The sequence below is a fragment of the Rhinatrema bivittatum genome, chromosome 1 (genome assembly GCF_901001135.1).
Source record: "Rhinatrema bivittatum chromosome 1, aRhiBiv1.1, whole genome shotgun sequence".
Classification (NCBI taxonomy): domain Eukaryota; kingdom Metazoa; phylum Chordata; class Amphibia; order Gymnophiona; family Rhinatrematidae; genus Rhinatrema; species Rhinatrema bivittatum.
Genome location: NC_042615.1, coordinates 387,571,932 through 387,590,288, shown reverse-complemented (window position 1 = coordinate 387,590,288; position 18,357 = coordinate 387,571,932). Strand labels below are relative to the sequence as shown.

At 45.3% G+C, this 18,357-nt stretch overlaps 1 protein-coding gene across 8 annotated transcripts in view; it reads right to left on the bottom strand.

Annotated features, from left to right (window-relative positions):
* RBPMS (RNA binding protein, mRNA processing factor) overlaps window positions 1-18,357 on the bottom strand; it is a 589,352-nt gene that overhangs the window by 120,306 nt on the left and 450,689 nt on the right. For 4 of the 8 annotated variants that reach the window (XR_003856668.1, XM_029601486.1, XM_029601497.1 and 1 more), the window contains exon 6: window positions 6,487-6,614. The exons of the other annotated variants lie outside the window; for them this stretch is intronic. Coding sequence is in view for 3 of the 4 variants with exons in the window: in XM_029601486.1 (XP_029457346.1) it covers window positions 6,487-6,614 (128 nt within the window). In the remaining variant the exon portion in view is untranslated. The remainder of the gene's footprint in view (window positions 1-6,486; window positions 6,615-18,357) is intronic. 8 annotated transcript variants of the gene reach the window in all.

Here is an 18,357-nt window from a genome sequence, read left to right as displayed (position 1 = left end):
TGGCGCTTCTCGTCACGGGGTCACTTTAGGGACATCAAAGTGTTGCGTCTGTCGGTCCTCGACGGCTTCGCCCCATTTGTCTCACCTTATTCATGGCTCCTCCCACTTACCTGGGCAAGATGGCTACCGCTGCGTCTACAAGCCGACCTCTCTGGCGTCCCCGGAACTGCTATGGTGCAGCCTCCCAGGTACCTACTAGGGTGTGCACGCACATGCAGCCCACGTCTTTGTACCACCCTTGGCGTGAACCTTGAGGGCATTCCCTCATGCTGACGTCATGCCATCCAAGCATTCTTGTCGCAGGAAGCTCTCTCTCTCTGCCCTTCGGGGTATATGCTAACCTGAGTACCCGCTCCTTGGGGGCCCTCTGCTTTATTTCAGGAGCCTTACAGGGAACAGGTATTCACTCCTTGAGGGCCTGCTCTCCCTGCCTCGGTGCCTGTACCTTCTACAACGACCTGGTGGAATCGCATATCAACAGCAAACACCTAGTGAGTAATTTAATTCTCAGTCTATCTCATCCACAGTATCTCCTCGCTGGGAGACCTGCTGTGGAACCTCCTGACGTCATCTAGGAGAGAAGGGCTCCCTCTGCCGAGGTCCCTGAGACCGCAACTACGAGACTGCCTCATTACTGCCACCTCTGGTGGTTCTATTCAAGCTGTTTAATAAAAGAACTCTTGTGTTTGTGTAGTACAAGTCTAGCCCAGTGCTGTGGCTCCTCATGGGGCTCCTCCCCGTGGGCGTGGTCACCTTCACAGCACCTAAGGATCCACAAACACAGTGCCAGCATGAGCTGGTGCATGCCTGTGCCCGGCAACATGTATCGATGGGGACTGGCACTGATGCTTCTTCGGCTTCCCTCAATGCTTGGCTCGGTCCTTCTCCGGTGCCGAGGCTGATGTCGAGGAACCTGACATCCTCAGCCTGGAGGAGATAGACGGTGGTTGGTCTCTGGTGCTCCAATTCACAGATAGCACCGATGGAATTGATGGTCCTGCCTATGTCGATAGCACAGTGACAATCAGTGCGGTTCCAAGGTCCATCAATGCTGATGCCACCGATGCTGATGGCTTGGTCTTCTTCAACCCAAAGAGCTGTGCCATCTTGTCGAGCCAAAGACGACATCCCTTCAGAACCATTTGTGCACATAAATGGCAACTGGGATGTTATGCAATGCCCCCAGGCAGAGGACACATCTCTCATGGGGATCTGTAATGTATATGGTCCTCGGGCACTGGGAGCATCACAGAAAACTGGAGATGGCCATGACGGGATGAAATAAAAGGGCCAGAAAATGAAAATCGATGGCGGCAGGTGTCTATGACCAGCAGGCACTGAAGCACTGCCACCGTGGGGGCACGAAAGGAAACTTACCAGAACCGTCAAAAACTCTGACGAGGAACATTACGGGGAAGCAGCTAGAGGGATCCAGCATCGAACACTCCAAAGAAAAAACCTGCAGAAAGCAAGAAAAAAAAGTTGTCTAAAAGACCAAAAAGCCTTTTGGACAACTTCGATGCTTACAGCTCAGTGGAAAAAGACAGACTGAAGAGAAACGTGGTATAGGGCATGCTGGGTATGCTCAGTGTGCCAAGTCAAAGACATAAGTTTTCCGTGTTGAGGCTCAATCTGATGATGTCACCCAAGTGTAAGGACTACTATTCTGCTTATCCTCAGAGTATTAAGAGTCCCTATTGAAGAGCATGAAACTAGAAAAAGGGTAGACTCAAGAGTAACACAGTATATGAAAGTATGTATTTAAACCAAATGTGGTGGATGCATGGAACTACCTCCCAATGATCATTACCATAATTCAAGAAAGCATGGGACAGCTGGTCTTGTGGCTCAGTGACAGTGCTACTCACTACCATGGGGGAAACTTGGGTTTAACTTCTGAGCCAGGCTCCTGTTCCCTAGTCTGGCCTGGGGTGCTGTGGAGGTAGCATTCATAGCCCCTGATAGGAAGGTGTCTCAGCTATCTATCAATGGTGACACTTGGTGGCTAGACTTAGCGCCCATATTAGCTGAGCTCCAAGAACTGTGGCTACCAGGGGTATTGTTAGCTCCAGGCATATGGGGAGCATGTGCTGAGTCTGCTCATCAGTGCCCTGGGTCTCAGCTGCTGCTGTTTGTATTTCACTTAATTTAGACTTGTAAGGGGAAAAAAAGAACCAGACCTTGTGTTTGCCCTGTTGGAAGGCCTATGCTGTACCCATGAGCCACAAGGTGGGTTTGTTATTTGCAGCCAAGTAAGCTGAGAAGGCTTGCATATTTGCTCCAGCCAGACAGCCCTGTAACCCCACCCTGGAAGACTTGGTTTGGTGTTTAGGAGTTCATAAAGGATCACTGGGGATATTCCAGTGCTCCTGAAGATTTGAAGGCTGAAAGTTGTGCTGTGCCTTCTGGGATGAGGAGCATCTGTGAAGCAACCCTGCTGAATCTATTGGTAGTATTTGTAATATATGTGAAAACTATTAGAATATTCTGACTCAGACTGGATTGACTGAGTACTCTGAACCTCCTGTTACATGGTTATGTTCAAGTTAATGAAAGTGAAGAGAGCCTGTTACCTTTTATGTTATGAAAAAAACCTATAAGATTTTTCTGTTTCATATCCTGTGGCTAGATATCTGACAAGGCTCCAGGAAGGGAACAGCCCACATCAAGAGGCCCAACACTGTACAACAGGGGGAAAATGAGGTGCTAACTGTTGAAACATCTAGGAAACAGCCAAAGCAGATTTTGAGCTAAGCCTGCCACCACCTTCCTAGCACAACAGCCCTCCTACCGGCAGGAGGGAAGCAACCGACCAACTGCAGTGCTTCTTATCTGCAATTGCCTGCTTGCACTTCTGCTGGCTCTATTATGAAATCTGAGTCATGAGAGCCCTGTAGTCCTGTGCTGCCATATTTCATAGTACAACCGGCAGAAGGGGAAGCAAGTATACAGCACTGACTGTGCTTTCCTCCTGCCAGTGGAGAGGTGGATCTTACGGTCTGGTGCGTTACAAGGAGGGTCACACAGGAGAGCAGGAACAAAGGGGGAGCAGGGAGGGAAGAAGCAGGAAGGGGAGACAGAGAATGGGAAGAGAGTGCAAATTGAGGCTGGGGAGCAAGTAATGAATTGGGGAAGAGTAGGCAAAGTGGCTGGGGGATCAGAGTAAGGGGAGCTGCAAGGGTGAGATGAGGAGCACAGGGGTAAGAGCACAGGAGTGAGCAAGAGGAGTGCAAAAAAGGGGTGAGAGTGAGGAAGGGGCAGGGTGTATGAGATAGCAAATGAGGGGGACTGGATAGTGAGAGTGCATGGGGGGGGGAGGGGGGCGCTGGAGTGGAAAATGAGCAGATAAGAAGTGAGAGGGAGAAAGTGGCAGAAGAACAAACCTGATATGGGACAGCATTTCATCATTTGATTTAGAATGGAAGATCAGGAACAGGCAGGTCCACCCACCCATCACATTAAATGTAAGTGAAACAACCTTATCTTTTTAAATTAATATTTAATTTAATTTTGACATTTTTAGCCAGCCTTTACGGTTTTAGAATTCAGGTACAATAAGTCCCTGTGTTAAAGAGCTTACAATTTAAATGGGTACCTGAGGCAATGGGACTTGACCAAAGTCACAAGATATGCCAGTGGGGGGAGTGGGATTCAAACCCTGGGTTTCCCTGATTTTCAGCCCCTAACTCTTAGGTCATTCTGTTTTAAATGGTTTACATAAAAACATGAATGATGAATTTTAAGAGAGGAGATTGTGATTCTTTATTTTAACTATCAAAATGTTGGGATGGGGAGGAAGGACGTATGGGCCTGTGCCCCTGATCTTGTAAGTATCTAGCAATGTCTCTGGTGGTTATGATGGTTAGCTTGTGTGAGGAAGGGGATACGAAAATAAGGGGAAAAAACTCTGGTTAGTTCTGAATGAAGGCTCAGGAGAGGACAGTTCTGATTAAACTGGAAGCCCAAAGAAGCAGAGGACAAATACAGAGGGCCCTGACTGTTAGGGATCTTCTGCCTTGCATTAGGTAAGGAGAACTGGAAGTCTAGATGGATTTTGCAGTTGTGCCATGAGCACCTAGCTGGGGGTTGTTTTCCCTATTTTATATCACCGCTCAACTCAGCAACAATCCTCAGCAGGGGACTATAAACTGGGGCTCCATGCCAGAACCTGCAATTTCTTGAGTCCCATGTCCACTGTGGAACGACTCCCTCCCACGCAGGGGTTGTAAGCACAGCCTTCTCAGCATTCCCAGACCCGGCCAACACGGAGACTGGATGCCTAAGCTAGGAGTGGAACTCAGATCCTCCACATCAGGCCAGCACACATTCCGGGTTTCTATGAGTGATCCCTGAGCTGATCAGGGTGCTCTGCGACTCCTTTGTTACAGCTCCTGCAGTGAGTGATATTTTCTTAAACTAAACAATATTAAATACAGGAAATGCATTGCACAACTTTCTCACACGCAGCTTGTATGTATAACCTCGCCTTATACAGAAGCATTATGGAAGGTCATATATAACAGCTCCAGTTCCAGAGGGAGTACAACAAAACATGATTTTACAGTTACCTGTCCTTGAAAATTTAATTCAGTTTTCAAATTACATATCTTGGAACTTAGCTAGCTAGGTTTGCCTGTATAAATAATCATAATTAAAAACAAAATAATTGGGTAGTGACAAAACCTTTTATAACGATAAAAAAATGTTTAGATGCATGCTTTTGAGACTATTAAGGTAATGGAGAAGTATAAAATGATACCCTTTTATTAGCATACTTAGGGCCCTATTAACTATGCATTTTCCCCATAGACACAAAATAGGAGAAACCCTTTAGTAAATAAGCCCCTTACTGAGATAGTTTAATGACCAAAGAAAGCAGACAAGTAAGGATAGCCCCACATTAAGGAAAGCTACCTCCCTATGCCAGAGTTCACAGTTTAGGGGAAAGGAAACTGGAGTTTATACAAGTAAAGAACCAGACAGACTAGAGGGGCCTTCTGCTCCTTACCTGCCATCACAGGAAGAAAACTGAAGTTAGGCATGAACAAAATTTTGCTGATTCTACATAGTCTTCAAGCTGTTATTTCAACTTTGTATCAAAAGCACTCCCCATGGCCTCAGGCTACTGCTAGTCAAACTACCAGGTATCTATTTCACAAAGGGTTACACCAGACGAGTGAAACTATAATCCTGGAGAGATGCAAACCTTCAGGAGAGCCCCAACAAATAGGCGGGAGATATATTTGCCTGTAATGGAGGCAGTACACACAATATCTTGTGCATATTCATTAGGAATAATTTCACAGCTCTGACAATTAAGCCCTTTACAGAGCTAGTCTGAATAACCTGTAGAATAGTACAACTAGATGAAATGCTGATATCCCAACAATAGTGCACAGATTAGTATCAAGGTGAGGAGTGACCATTATTTTATTCCCATATTATTTTCTTCACTTTATATTTATGGGCAGCAAGTAGTGCCAGGAATATTTTTCATGCAGGTTTGTGTATGGAGGGATTGAGGGATAGAATAACAGCAAGATGGATTTCATAATATTTGTTTCTGTGCTGCTTTGTTGCTTGCACTGATGAGTTGGTGAAGTGTAAAACAGCTCCAGTGCCTTAGAATCGATTCCTTTATAGTACATACTGTATGAATTTCAAAATGTTAAGGTACTTTGTTCCTTCTTCTTCTTGCTGTCTTTTACACTTTCTATGGCATCTACCATTCCTACAGCATATCTTTTAAAAATGGATGTTTAAATTATCAGTAAGCTCATTTTGCCATTCAGCTAAAACTCATAGGCCCCATTTTTATAAAGGGCTGGTCTCAAACATGTATCCTGAGCATCTTCCCACTGTTACTGTATGCACAGATCATACATTATTGTGTTCTCTTAATATTCTATGGCATTTCACAGCCAGTATCTGTGAAATTTGCTAGCTCAGTCCATGATTTCTTTGTTAAATGGGTCTGCCAGGAGAATAATTTGTGGCCATAAACAATAGAAATCCTTTAACAAGTGAGGAACAGCAAGTAATCTTTCCAAATGCCATGCTCGAGTATGGCTTCTCCACAGAGATCCCATATCTTTACCCAATGAACAGACACAACTAAGTGCACTATATAATGTTATAGGTCTGGGTTTAATATACAGTATAGTTTATGCTGTAAATCCCCTGGATATTGCACACAAGACGCATTTGGCTGCTGTACAAATGAAGGTGAAGTTGTTAAGGAAGAGAGTGTTTCCAGTGTCTCAGGCAGTGTGTGCTTATTGCTATAAGACTGTCCTTAAAACCTCCAGCAGGATGTGTCAGTTGGATTTAGGTGACCTCATTAATCTCTTTGGGGGAAGGTGGGTCTGTTAGCCAGAGGGCAGCTGTTAGTCGTATGGTGCGCACTGTGGAACCAGGTATGAAAGGGGGGGGGGGGGGGCGCTGGTGGGAGAGTGGGTCAAATTGTGTCTGATTGGATTCAATTACCTGGGCATGCAGTGAAGCAGGATAGGTGAAAGCAGGAGGTAGAGCAGGTGCTAACTCCGCTGGGTACAGAGGGTACGGCGCCCACACTTCAGGGTTACTGGGATAAAGTGCAGGCACTGTGAGCTCATCTGCAAGAAAAGAAGGACAGAGTTATTGATTACAAAACAGAAAAAGAACAAAAAAAAAAAAGGGGGAGGAAAAAAGCAGCAAGAAAACAAAATAAGTTTACAAATCTTCCCACTGGTGCTACATTTACCTGTTCAGAGCAACCACAGAGTTCACTGCCTAAATCACTAAAGAGCTTTTTCCTGTTGAAGCAAATTGTTACACTTGGTCCCTCTCTGTGAAGATGACTCTCTAGACCATTTTGAATCAACTGAGCGATGGATTCTGTAGCAGCACGCTCTCCTGTGAGATAACTGCTTGCAACTGGACTTGGATGGCCACAGTCAGAGACAAAGGCACTGATATTGTTGGCAGAACTCATAACCAAGGCTTTCATTCCAAAAACAGAAATTAACAAAAATCCTGGCTGTGAGATATAGCAGGGGCCTTTATTCTCAGTAGACGTCTGCTGGATTTTACTGCTGACTGGGTTGCAGTCAAGGCCTTCCATGATCAAATATGGGAAAAATACCTGACCAAATGTCTATTCCTGTAACAAAGACTCAAGATGTGTGGACAGATATTATCACTGAAAATTGCTGAAATTTATAAAGCCAGTTCTATCTGTAACTGAGAGCCATGTTTGGTTTCCATTAAGCCCTGGGATATGCACTAGTGCAGTTAGTGAAATAGATACTTTAGGGATGGATCCATGCAGTACTGCCCCCTCCCATTGAGGGTGCTGGGATGGCCATTCCCCCTCCTGTGAGGTTATAAAGTAGCTTTCTACAGAGAGCGCAGGAGGGGGGAGGGGGGAGGGGGACAGTATAAGTTGCAGGTCTGGGGGAAGGTTGTAGATTTCTGCCTCCGTTATATTTTTGGCCTCCCTGGGACTTGGGCTCCATCCTGCCTGGGATCTTTCGGGGCGGGTTGAGGGCTCCACTGCTGTTCTCTTCTCCCAAGGTGCAGAGTGGTTGTCCTGGAAATATTTTGGAATTTGGGACATCTACGCGGTAGGAGGCTTGCTGGTCACCTGGGCCTTTCTTGGACTCAGGGAATGGGGAACCCTGTGTTTGGGACGCCCAGGAATAGGGAAACCTGCCTTCCGAGGTGGTGACCCATGGTAAGGAACAATTCTGGGGTTAGTATTTTTTGAGGACAAGAAAGACTTTTGGTTAATTGCCCAGCAGGAAGATTTTTGCCCTCCTTCCTGCCTGGAGTGGAGAAACAGTCCAAGCTTTTGTTTGGACATTGGATCCCACCCAACTGGGATCCCCCACAGGAAAAGAACAGGGAAGAGATCAAGGATAAAGATCCTGAAGATCTACTAACTGTGAGTAAGAGATTATCTACATCTTTGAGGACACCCATCCGGTGTCTTCACCCTGGGGAGAGAGAGGATTGATTCTCATGCATGGACAGGATTTTGGCCACCTTTGGAAGGGGTTTCTCCAATCATCTTAGGGTTACCCTGCCCACTGGGACCTCCACTTTTCCTAATCCAAGAGGATGGATGCATCCCTTGCCTGATTAAAAGATTCCTGCACAGAAAGAGACTATAACCAGAGAGGGAGAGACTGTAGTGCTGGAGTCAGATTTATTGTGCCATTATTCACCTAACTTCTGAACAGTAAAGCTTTATTTTGGACACTAACCCAGAGTGTCCTGTGTAGTTTTTGGCACATAGCACACAGTGAAGAGATCAATAAGGAGGAAGTCACTCCTGCAGTGCACCCTGAAATAAAATCTTTCCCCACAACCAAAAGAATCCACACCCTGGAGAAAGGGGCACAAAGAAGAGCTAGCCAGGGTCCCAGCCCCAAAGAACTTATAAATTCTTTTATGGCCCCATCCGTGCAGGACATGCACACTGGGTTGAGGTTACATATCTAAGGCAGCCTTTGCAGTACAATTGCCTTTCAGTCCCTTTAATCATTCACACTGCTGAAGAGGCACTGTTCGTGTTGTGATTTTTTTAGATGCACCAATGGTATAGGTTGACTTTCTCCTAATTGCAAGAACTAGGGAGGTATTCTTTGTGCAGTGTGTGGTTTATTTCTGCATATTTCATATTTTTTCACATGACCAGAAACATTTGTGAATGCACCCAGGAAATAGGCCTTTATGTGGCAAAGCATTCAATGTTTATGTCCGTAACAAAGCTAGGCTCTATGTATGCAAGTATTCAGACTGTACACTGCCTGTACAGAATAGGCAACATAAAAAATGTACATCAATAAATAAATACACTTCCAGCAGAAGGTTAATCAAATAGGTAAATGCTAACTACATCTAACAATGCAGCCATTACAGACATTATATGATCTCCATCCCCTGGATCTTCTCTCACACTGAGCTTGGGATACCAAGCAGACCTTAGTTCAAGACGTATATGAAATATTTCTAAAAGCAAAACACAGCGATTTGGTACTGCTGAACTGCTGTTGCATCACGCCCACACAGGATGCCATCTCTGATCACTCAGCACTGCCCTCTTGTGAAGCTTCTGGATAATTATCCCCTTGCCTTTTTTTGCAGGCTTGGCAATTACAGAAAATGACTTCCAACACCAAAGACATGTCACAAATCTTTAACATGGTTTTCTCATGGTTTTGAAGACTGTGGGGTAGATTTTAAAAGAAGCGTGATCAGCCTACTTTTGCTTGCGCATCAGACTCAAGCAAAAGTACGCTGGATTTTAGTAGATACGCGCGGAGCCGCGCGTATCCACTAAAATCCTGGATCGGCGCGCGCAAGGCTATCGATTTTGTATAGCCTGCGCGCGCCGACTCCCCCCGTTCCCTCCAAGGCCGCTCCGAAATCGGAGCGGCCTCGGAGGGAACTTTCCTTTGCCCTCCCCTCACCTTACCCTCCCTTCCCCTACCTAACCCACCCACCCGGCCCTGTCTACACCCCCCCCTTACCTTTGTCGGGGGATTTACGCCTCCCGGAGGGAGACGTAAATCCCCGCGCGCCAGCGGGCCTGCTGCGCGCCGGGCCGCGACCTAGGGGCGGGTACGGAGGGCGCGGCCACGCCCCCGGGCCGTAGCCACGCCCCCGTACCCGCCCCCAAAACGCTGCCGACACGCCCCCGGAACGCCGCGACGACCGGGCCCGCCCCCCGACACGCCCCGACACGCCCCCCTCGGAGAACCCCGGGACTTACGCGAGTCCCGGGGCTCTGCGCGCGCCGGGAGGCCTATGTAAAATAGGCTTCCCGGCGCGCAGGGCCCTGCTCGCGTAAATCCGCCCGGTTTTGGGCGGATTTACGCGAGCAGGGCTCTGAAAATCCGCCCCTATATGTCTTTCATACACACAAAATAGATAATAAAATATCTACAGTAAGATAACATTTCTCCTGCTTAGTTAGTTCTACAATAGTACCAAGATGAAAAAAAAATCTACCCTGTACTCATACAGGGAACCGTTTTTAAAAGGATTTACTCGTGTAAATGTAACTGCTATTGTAGCAATTTTCAAAACCATTTACCCGCGTAAAGTGCACTTAATCAGGTAAATCCTATGGACAATCCAATGGCATATATTGTAGCAAATTTCAAACGTGCATTTATTTACATGTGTAAAACCCATTTTAAACAAGTAAATGCTTTTGAAATTCAGGCCCTAAGTTATGAGCAAACAACTTGAGGTCAATATTCAGAGAGGTTTGTCCAGATTAAAAAAAAAAAAAAAAAAAAGTTAACTATTTATATATTTTAAAGGCATACATAAAAAGAGAACAGTCTCCCAACAGGCCCACCTAGCATCATTACAAGAACAACTCAGTCATGAACTTAAGCACAAGGAAAAGGTATATCACGATAAAATCGACATGCAAAGACTTTTAATATTGATAATACAGATTCCATACACAGTTGCATTTAACTTCTTTAGTTTTCAGGGTGTATCTTAACCTTTCTATATTGGTTATCTCATGGACTTGAGATTTCCAGTAATCTAAACATGGATTTTGTTTGCAGAATGTGGCTACTGTAAGACAGACGGCTAATAACAGTTGACCAACTAGTCCTCTGAACTGAACTGGAATCTCCGACCCTACCCATCTTCCCAGCAGACTGGTCAGCGGAAAAATGTGCACTGGGAAATTTAGGATATTAGCAATCTCTTGAGTCACACTGAGCCAGAACCTCCACACTCCTGGACATTGCCACCACATGTGCAGATAAGATTCAATCCCCCTGCAACCTTGCAAAAACTCTGGACTTATACAGGGAAAAAAAGTGCTGCAAAATAAGTGGGAGTATAGTACTTCCTGTGCCGTAATTTGACCATCAACTCTACATGCTTTTGACATATTGAGCAATGATGCACTGCAATCCATATACCTTTCCAGGCTCAAGTATCTAGGGAGGTACTGAGATCACGGTTCACTTATCTATCAATCTATGGGAAGTTTCAACCTTAAATTTACCCAGTAATATACACCAATACATAGCAGAGATACCCTTGACTTGAGCATCAGGATCACTCAGATATGTTTGCATTCTATTCAGAGGGCAAAGTGTTGCAGACAAGTTGAATTGACCAGCTAGTGCCTCTCTTAAGTTGTAGTTAATAAGCTTGGTCACTTGCAGGAAGGTCATATTCATCGCACAGTAAGGCAAATGTGGCAGAAACCTTTTCATCCCATAGCTGAGCAAGGCAAATCTACCTCTTGTCTCACCATTCCTTAAAAGCCGGTGGAAAGGTAAGTTCTAATTAAGCAGGAGAATTACCATATATTGGAGACATGAAAGAGATGGCTTCTCTTTCCAGATCTAAGAAGCACAGTACTTGTCCCCATATGCCAAGTGTGTGCGTCAAGGTCCATGAAAACGTTTGTTACCTGGACAAATCCTGAGATTTTAATATCCATCCCTTCGAACTGGCTAAATTTTACTGGGATAAGTTATTACCCGGATAAAATGTAGCCGGATAAATCGGGGGTGTTCTGGGGATGATCCGTGGTGATGGGGGAGTGAGGAAGAGAAGAGCCAAGTTATCTGGATAACTGGATATCTGGATATTCAGAGTTATCTGGTTAAGTTTGGTTTTGCCTGAGAACAGCCTGAAGGTATGTGTACCGGGAAAGGTTTGTCTTTTTGCTGATGATACTATAATCTGTAACAATGTGAACAACCAGGAAGGAGTGGAAAACATTAGGAGGGTTCTAGTGAAGCTCGAGGATTGGTCTAAGGTCTGGCAGCTAAGATTTAATGCTAAAAAATGTAGAGTAATGTATTTAGGGTACAAAAATCCAAAGGAGGTGAAATTCTTTTAAACACAAAGGAAGAACGGGATCTGGAGGTAATTGTATCTGATGATCTTAAGGAGGCCAAACAGGTAAAGCGACAATAAAAGCCAGAAAGATGTTTGGCTGCATAGGGAGCACTGAGAGGAGAGGATCACCTTGCTGGTGGCTGAAAGGAATCAGTACGTTTTTGCTTGGGGCAAAGTTAACTATTTGGGAATATTATTTAGTGTGTTTGTGTGTTTGTGCTTTTAATAGTCAGTAAGGCAGTGAATAAACAAGTTAGACTGTATTTTTAAATAGTCAGTCAATAAGGCAGCTAGTAAGCAATAGGTAGTATGTTTATTTTTAAAAGTCTGTAAGGCAGCTAATAAGCAGAACTGAGTGTTTGTATTTCAGATGATGCAACAATCCGTTGTTCTGCGTTATCAAGGTTGGATCCGTGCCCAGGTGACTTGGTTGCTGGACTGAGAGGTCACAGAGAATGGGAAACCAAACCTGACGCAGCCAGTGAGGGGCTATCAGGATTATTGTGCCCCTGTCCTGCCATAACTTCACGAAAGTCTTGCTTATGAGTGGAAGTGGAGGGTAGGCATATAGGAGCTCTGTTGCCCATGAGTGGGCAAAGGCGTCTCATGGTGGCGTGTTGTGACTGCAGTGTAGAGAGCAGAAGTTGTCCACTTTGCGGTTGTAAACTGATTGAAAGAGGTCTATGTGTGGGTGGCCCCACTGGTGAAAAATTTTGTTTGCTACAGTGGGGTTCAGAGACCATTTGTGGGGATGAAAAGTCCGGCTGAGATTCTCTGCTATCACATTGTCCACGCCTGCCAGGTATGTTGCTCTTAGTAGCATGGAGTGGGAGAGAGCCCAGGCCCATATTTGTGCAGCCTCCTGGATTAGGAGGAAGGAGCCCGTGCCCCCTTTCTTGTTGAAGTACCACATCACTACCTGGTTGTCTATTTGAATTAAGATTACCTTGTTGAAGAGGCAATCCCGAAAAGCAAACAGGGCATATCGAATTGCTCGAAGCTCCAGGAAATGTATCTGCTGCTTTGCTTCCTGTTTGGACCAGGTTCCCTGGGTTTGGAGGTTGTTGACATGGGCTCCCCAACCCAGATTGGATGCATCTGTTAGAGTAATTTGAGGTTCTGGAGATTGGAAGGGTAGTCCTATCTGAAGATTGGACTCCCTTATCCACCAAGCTAGTGAGAGACGAAGCTGGTTGGTGACATGGACAATGGCTAGTTGAGCCATTGGGGTAATGTGGACTGCAGTCGCCAAGTGACCCAAGAGGGTTAGCAGATGACGAGCTGTGGTTGTTTGACAAGTCTGCACTGCTTTTGCCAAGGTTGATAATGAACGTGCTCGATCGATTGGGAGGAACACTTTGGCCTGGATAGTGTATAGATCTGCTCCTATGAACGAAAGGGTGCGTGAAGGAGACAGATGTGAGTTAGGGTAATTGACTAGGAATCCTAAGGATTATAGTAGGCTGATGGTGAAACGGAGGGAGTGGAACACTTCCTGCCGGGACGGGCCTCTGATGAGCCAATCATCTAGATATGGATAAACGTGAACGTAGTTCTGTTGGAGATGAGCTGCGATGACTGCGAGGCATTTTGTGAATACTCGGGGTGCTGACGCTAGTCCGAAAGGTAGCACCTAGTACTGGTAATGATTGTGGCCTACTACGAACCTGAGATATTTCCGATGAGGAGGGTATATGGCAATGTGTGCATAAGCCTCCTCCGTCTAGAGAGCAGAGCCAATCTCCCCGTTGTAGGAGAGGAAGCATGGTGCCCAGGGTTACCATTCTGAACCTTTCTCTGCAGAGATGCTTGTTTAGGGCACATAGGTCTAGTATAGGACGAATGCCTCCTGATTTTTTTGGTATTAAAAAATATTGAGAGTAGAACCTCTGACCCCACTGCAGTCGAGGAACTGGTTCCACGGTGTTGGAGTGCAGAAGAATCAAGAGCTCTGTCTCGAGAAGCGGAGAGTGATTGACTGAAACTACAGCCGGACAAGGAGGAGTGTTCGGTGGTGGGGTGAGAAAATTTAGACGGTAACCTTGGTTGACCACAGATAGGACCCATTGGTCTGTAGTAATGGTGCGCCATATGCTGTGGAAAAGGCACAAGCGGCCTCCTACGGGAATGGTTATGGAAATTGGAGGCTGGCTTCTGCTCTGTAGAAAGGAGTCAAAACCCCGATGCTGGACCAGACTGCATTGCTGGTTGGGCTTTTGGAGCCCTGGGTTGTTGAAGTTGTCCTCTCTGGGAGGTCTAGTCTGCCGAGCACGGGACGGAGGAGGATAGTACTGACGTGGTTTATAGGAACATTTCCTAGGATCCTGTTTAAAAGACCTCTAGATTGTAGCTGGAAATTCCGAGGAAAGAGAGGAGAGCTGACGCAAGGTGTCATGATGGTTTTTTAATTGTGTAACTGTCTCCTGAATTTTGTCGTCAAACAAATTATCCCTGGTACATGGAAGGTCTGATAGCCTCTCTTGGACCTCCTGCTGTAGGTCAGATGATTTGAGTCATGCCCAACGCCTGGCTCTTAAACCTGCTGCTGATACTCTGGAGGCAGTGTCAAAAACATCACATGCTGCCCTTACTTTATGCTTTCCAGCATAGAGTCCTCTCTGAAGAATGGAGTTAAGGCCTTCTTGATACTCATCTGGAAGAGTCTGAGAATTCCTGGACTTTTTTCCAAATATTCCTGGAATATTGAGTCATATAAAGCTGATAAGCTGTTATCCGAGCCATCAGCATAGAGCCATGGAAGACTCTTCGTCCAAAGGCGTCCAAGAATTTTTGTTCTTTAGCTGGAGGGGCAGAAGTATGAGATCAAAATATTTTGAACTTTTTCTGAGCAGACTCAACAACAACAGATTGGTGAGGAAGTTGGCTTTTTTGAAACCCCGGAGTTGACTGGACTAAGTAGGTGGCATCAGTTTTTCTATTTACTGGTGGAACTGTGTCTGGGTGTTCCCAGTTGCACTGTAGCAGATCAAGGAGTACCTCATGAATTGGAACTGCCATAACCTCTTTAGGGGCATCGACAAATTGCAACACCTCCAGCATTTTGTGTCTGGCATCCTCCTCCGTCTGTAACTTAAAGGGGATGGTTTCAGACATCTCCTTGATGAAGTTGGCAAATGTAAGATCTTCAGGAGGGGAGTGGCGGCGTTCTTCTGGGGGTGAAGGCTCCGATAGGATTTCATCCGAGTCTTGAATGTCGGAAGAATCATCACCCCAGGGATCATAAGGTGCATCTCCAGCACCTTGAGGGTGCTTAGATGGAGGTATTGGTCCAAATCCAGCCAGATCTGGAGGTGGCACTGATGGAAAGGATGGAGGAACCAATGGCATCGGTGCTTTTGATGGACGTTGGGGTGGCAGTAGACCCGATGGTCCTGGAACAGGCTCCGGCATCGGTAAATCCTGTTCCTCATCTGAGGATAAAGGAATCGGCATCTGTTTTGGTGGTCTTGGGGGTGCCAATGGCAAGGCACTGATCAGGACATCGAGACGGTCAAGGAGTGGAGCCAGCATGGTAGGCATCGGATCAGGTGCTGGCATGGGCGCCGGTGCCAGTGGAGACTGGAACCCTCGAAGTGCCTAAAGAATTGCCTCTTGGACTATCCGGTCCAATTCTGCCCTAGAAGCTGGCATTGGTGGCACAGCTATTGGGGGTGGAGACTCAGAAGGCGTTGCCGGAGGGTCCACGTGTATTAGTGAAGTCTTGGCTCCCAGCACCGGTGCGGAACGCCTCAGTGTCCCGGGTCCAGAAGGGGATGGAGCTCCTTCTCCTCTGGATTTCTTCTTCAGTGGTTCCGTCAATGCCGATGGCTTACTGGTGGAGGCATCGGTGGATATGTCACGTCAGTGGCGGTGACGGTGCTTCTCTTGATGCTCCGTCCGGATCTTTTCCGGCACAAAAGAAGACGTCATCGATGCCTTCGAACATACAGAGGATGGTGAAAGAAAGTCTTCGATGACTTGATGTCTGTGAGACGTCAATGGCGACGGAGTCTATGAGGACTTGCGACTCAGTGTTGTTTTGGCTGGAGTAGATGGAGATACTCGCTTAAAGAGAAGCTCCATATTTTCCAAGCGGGCCCTGTGGCCTTTTGGTGTCATTTGGGCACAGTTAGTGCACTGTTGGACGTCGTGAGCTGGGCCTAAACATAAAACACACACGTCATGAGGGTCCGTAATGGACATTGTCCTCGGTCACTCGGGGCATTTACAGAACTCAGTTGCCATAATTTTTTTAAAATATGGGCAGCGCGCAGTCGGTGGCCATCGGGCACCAATGAAAAAGTACCACTGGGAACAGACTGTGAGGGACGAGGTAAACTTACCATTGTCAACGGGTATCGGTGGTCGATGGGGGAAAGTTTTGTGAGAAATTCCCACAGAGTTCCAAGATCTGTGAGGCTACTGCTGCGAGGAAAAAAAAGAGACTGAAGGGGGACCCCTGCTGGATGCAGGGTTGGTGGCATGCTGGGCATGCTCAGTGTGCCAATCAAAGTTCTAGAAACTTTGACAAAAGTGTTCCGTGATTGGGCTCCATCCTGATGATGTCATCCACATGTGAGGACTACCATCCTGCTTGTCCTGGGAGAATTAAGGTATCTCTAACTATTTTAGGGAGAACTATTATAGTTGCCTTATTCCCCTCCTCTACATGTCCTCTTTATAGCACAAAAGCCTCAAACATTGCCCCCAAAGAAAAATAAATTCGCCCCTCTAGAAATCTATAAATTTCTACTGGTATTTCATCTGGGCCAGGGGCCTTAACTAGCAGGTCCTTCTGAATAATGTGTTGTAATTCGATTGGCATTATGGGCACATTGAGCTTTGTTAAGTGTGCTATTGAAAGTTTAGTTAAGTGAACTGTTTGTAAATATGTGAAAATAGCCAATGGAGAACAGGATTCTTTTGTGTATAGGCTGGTGTAATAAAGATGAAAAATTGCACAAATGCCTGTGTTAGCATTAACAATCGGACTGGAAGATTGCTGCATAAAAGTTATAAATTTAGACCCCGCCCAATTTAGTATAAGATTAGCAAGCATTCTCCCAGTCTTATTTCCCATTAGAAAAAAATTATACTTATAATAAAGTAACTGCTTTTTTGCCCTCTGATGAAGTAAGGTATTCAAGGATGCATGAGTGGACAAAAATTGATCACGGTTTGCCCTAAAGGAATCGTAGACAACTCAATTATATCCAATTGCAATCTAACTTCCAATCTTAAAATCTAATTTCATATTTCTTTCCTCTTCCTCACTATGTAGGAAATGATTTCTCCATGCAAATCAACTTTGCTAAAATAGTATTGGAGAGGAAGCAGGCATAGCATTTAGCTCTGTATATTCATCCCACATTTGTTGTGTAAAACTTTTTAAAAACGAAATCATAATAGAAATAAGTAGGAAAACGCTATCTACCTCTCTTTAAAGGGTTGGTAAATCCCTCCAAGTCACACTAAACCATGGCATGATCTGAGATCTTTATTGGTCCTATAATCCCTAGACTAATTTTGGAAAATCAGTTTTCTATTAACAAAGATAATCTAATATGGATTCTTGAAATGTGAGTGTATATCCTTTCCATAGGGTATATGATGTGCCAAATTTCAACCAAACCTAGCAGTTTACAAAAAAAGGGGTTAACTTTGTAGTTAGAATTAAACATTAATTTTGGTGAGACTCGATTAAGGTCTGAGTCATGAACCAAGTTAAAATCTCCACATACAAGCGAAAGTATGTGAATAATCCACCAAAATTTGAACCAAATGCATAAAAAAGGAGTGGGAATATACATTTGGAGGATAGACATTACATAATATAATCTGTTTACCTTACAGAGAATCTTCCACTAGAGGTACTGTTTATGAGCCAGAAACAGTAAAGACTTTTCAATTAAAATACCCACCCCTGTACTTTGACAATCAGAGGATGCATGGAATACCTGCTCCACCCACCGTCAATCAAGTTTCTCATGCTCCATAGATATTAACTTAGGTTCCTATATCATTGCTATATGAGCCTAATGTCTCTGTAAGGTTTGCAACACTCTGTAGCATTTAATACGTGAACTAATACCTGAAACATTTCAGGCAATACAACTCACGGCACTAAAATAGTCTATAGGGAAGATCACCATTTTAATAATGAAATAATAATAATATAACGAGGATGTCATGGATTCCCAGTTTAGACCATTACATCATCCCACTTGTTCATCACTGTTGCTTCCACACTACCCCAGCCCTCCCATCATCAAATCTCAGGCAGTAAGCCTATCCTCATCTAACCATCCCAACCTTGGGTATGTATACAACCTTGGGTATGTATACAACCGGGGTAACGGAGCCCCTCAACCTCTTCTGACTGAATATCAAATAAAAGAATAAACCAACAGAGTAGGTGTAGATATCTGAACACTGAGGATCTGTGCTCCAGATGCAGTGAACATATATTTAGAGAAAGTGCACAGA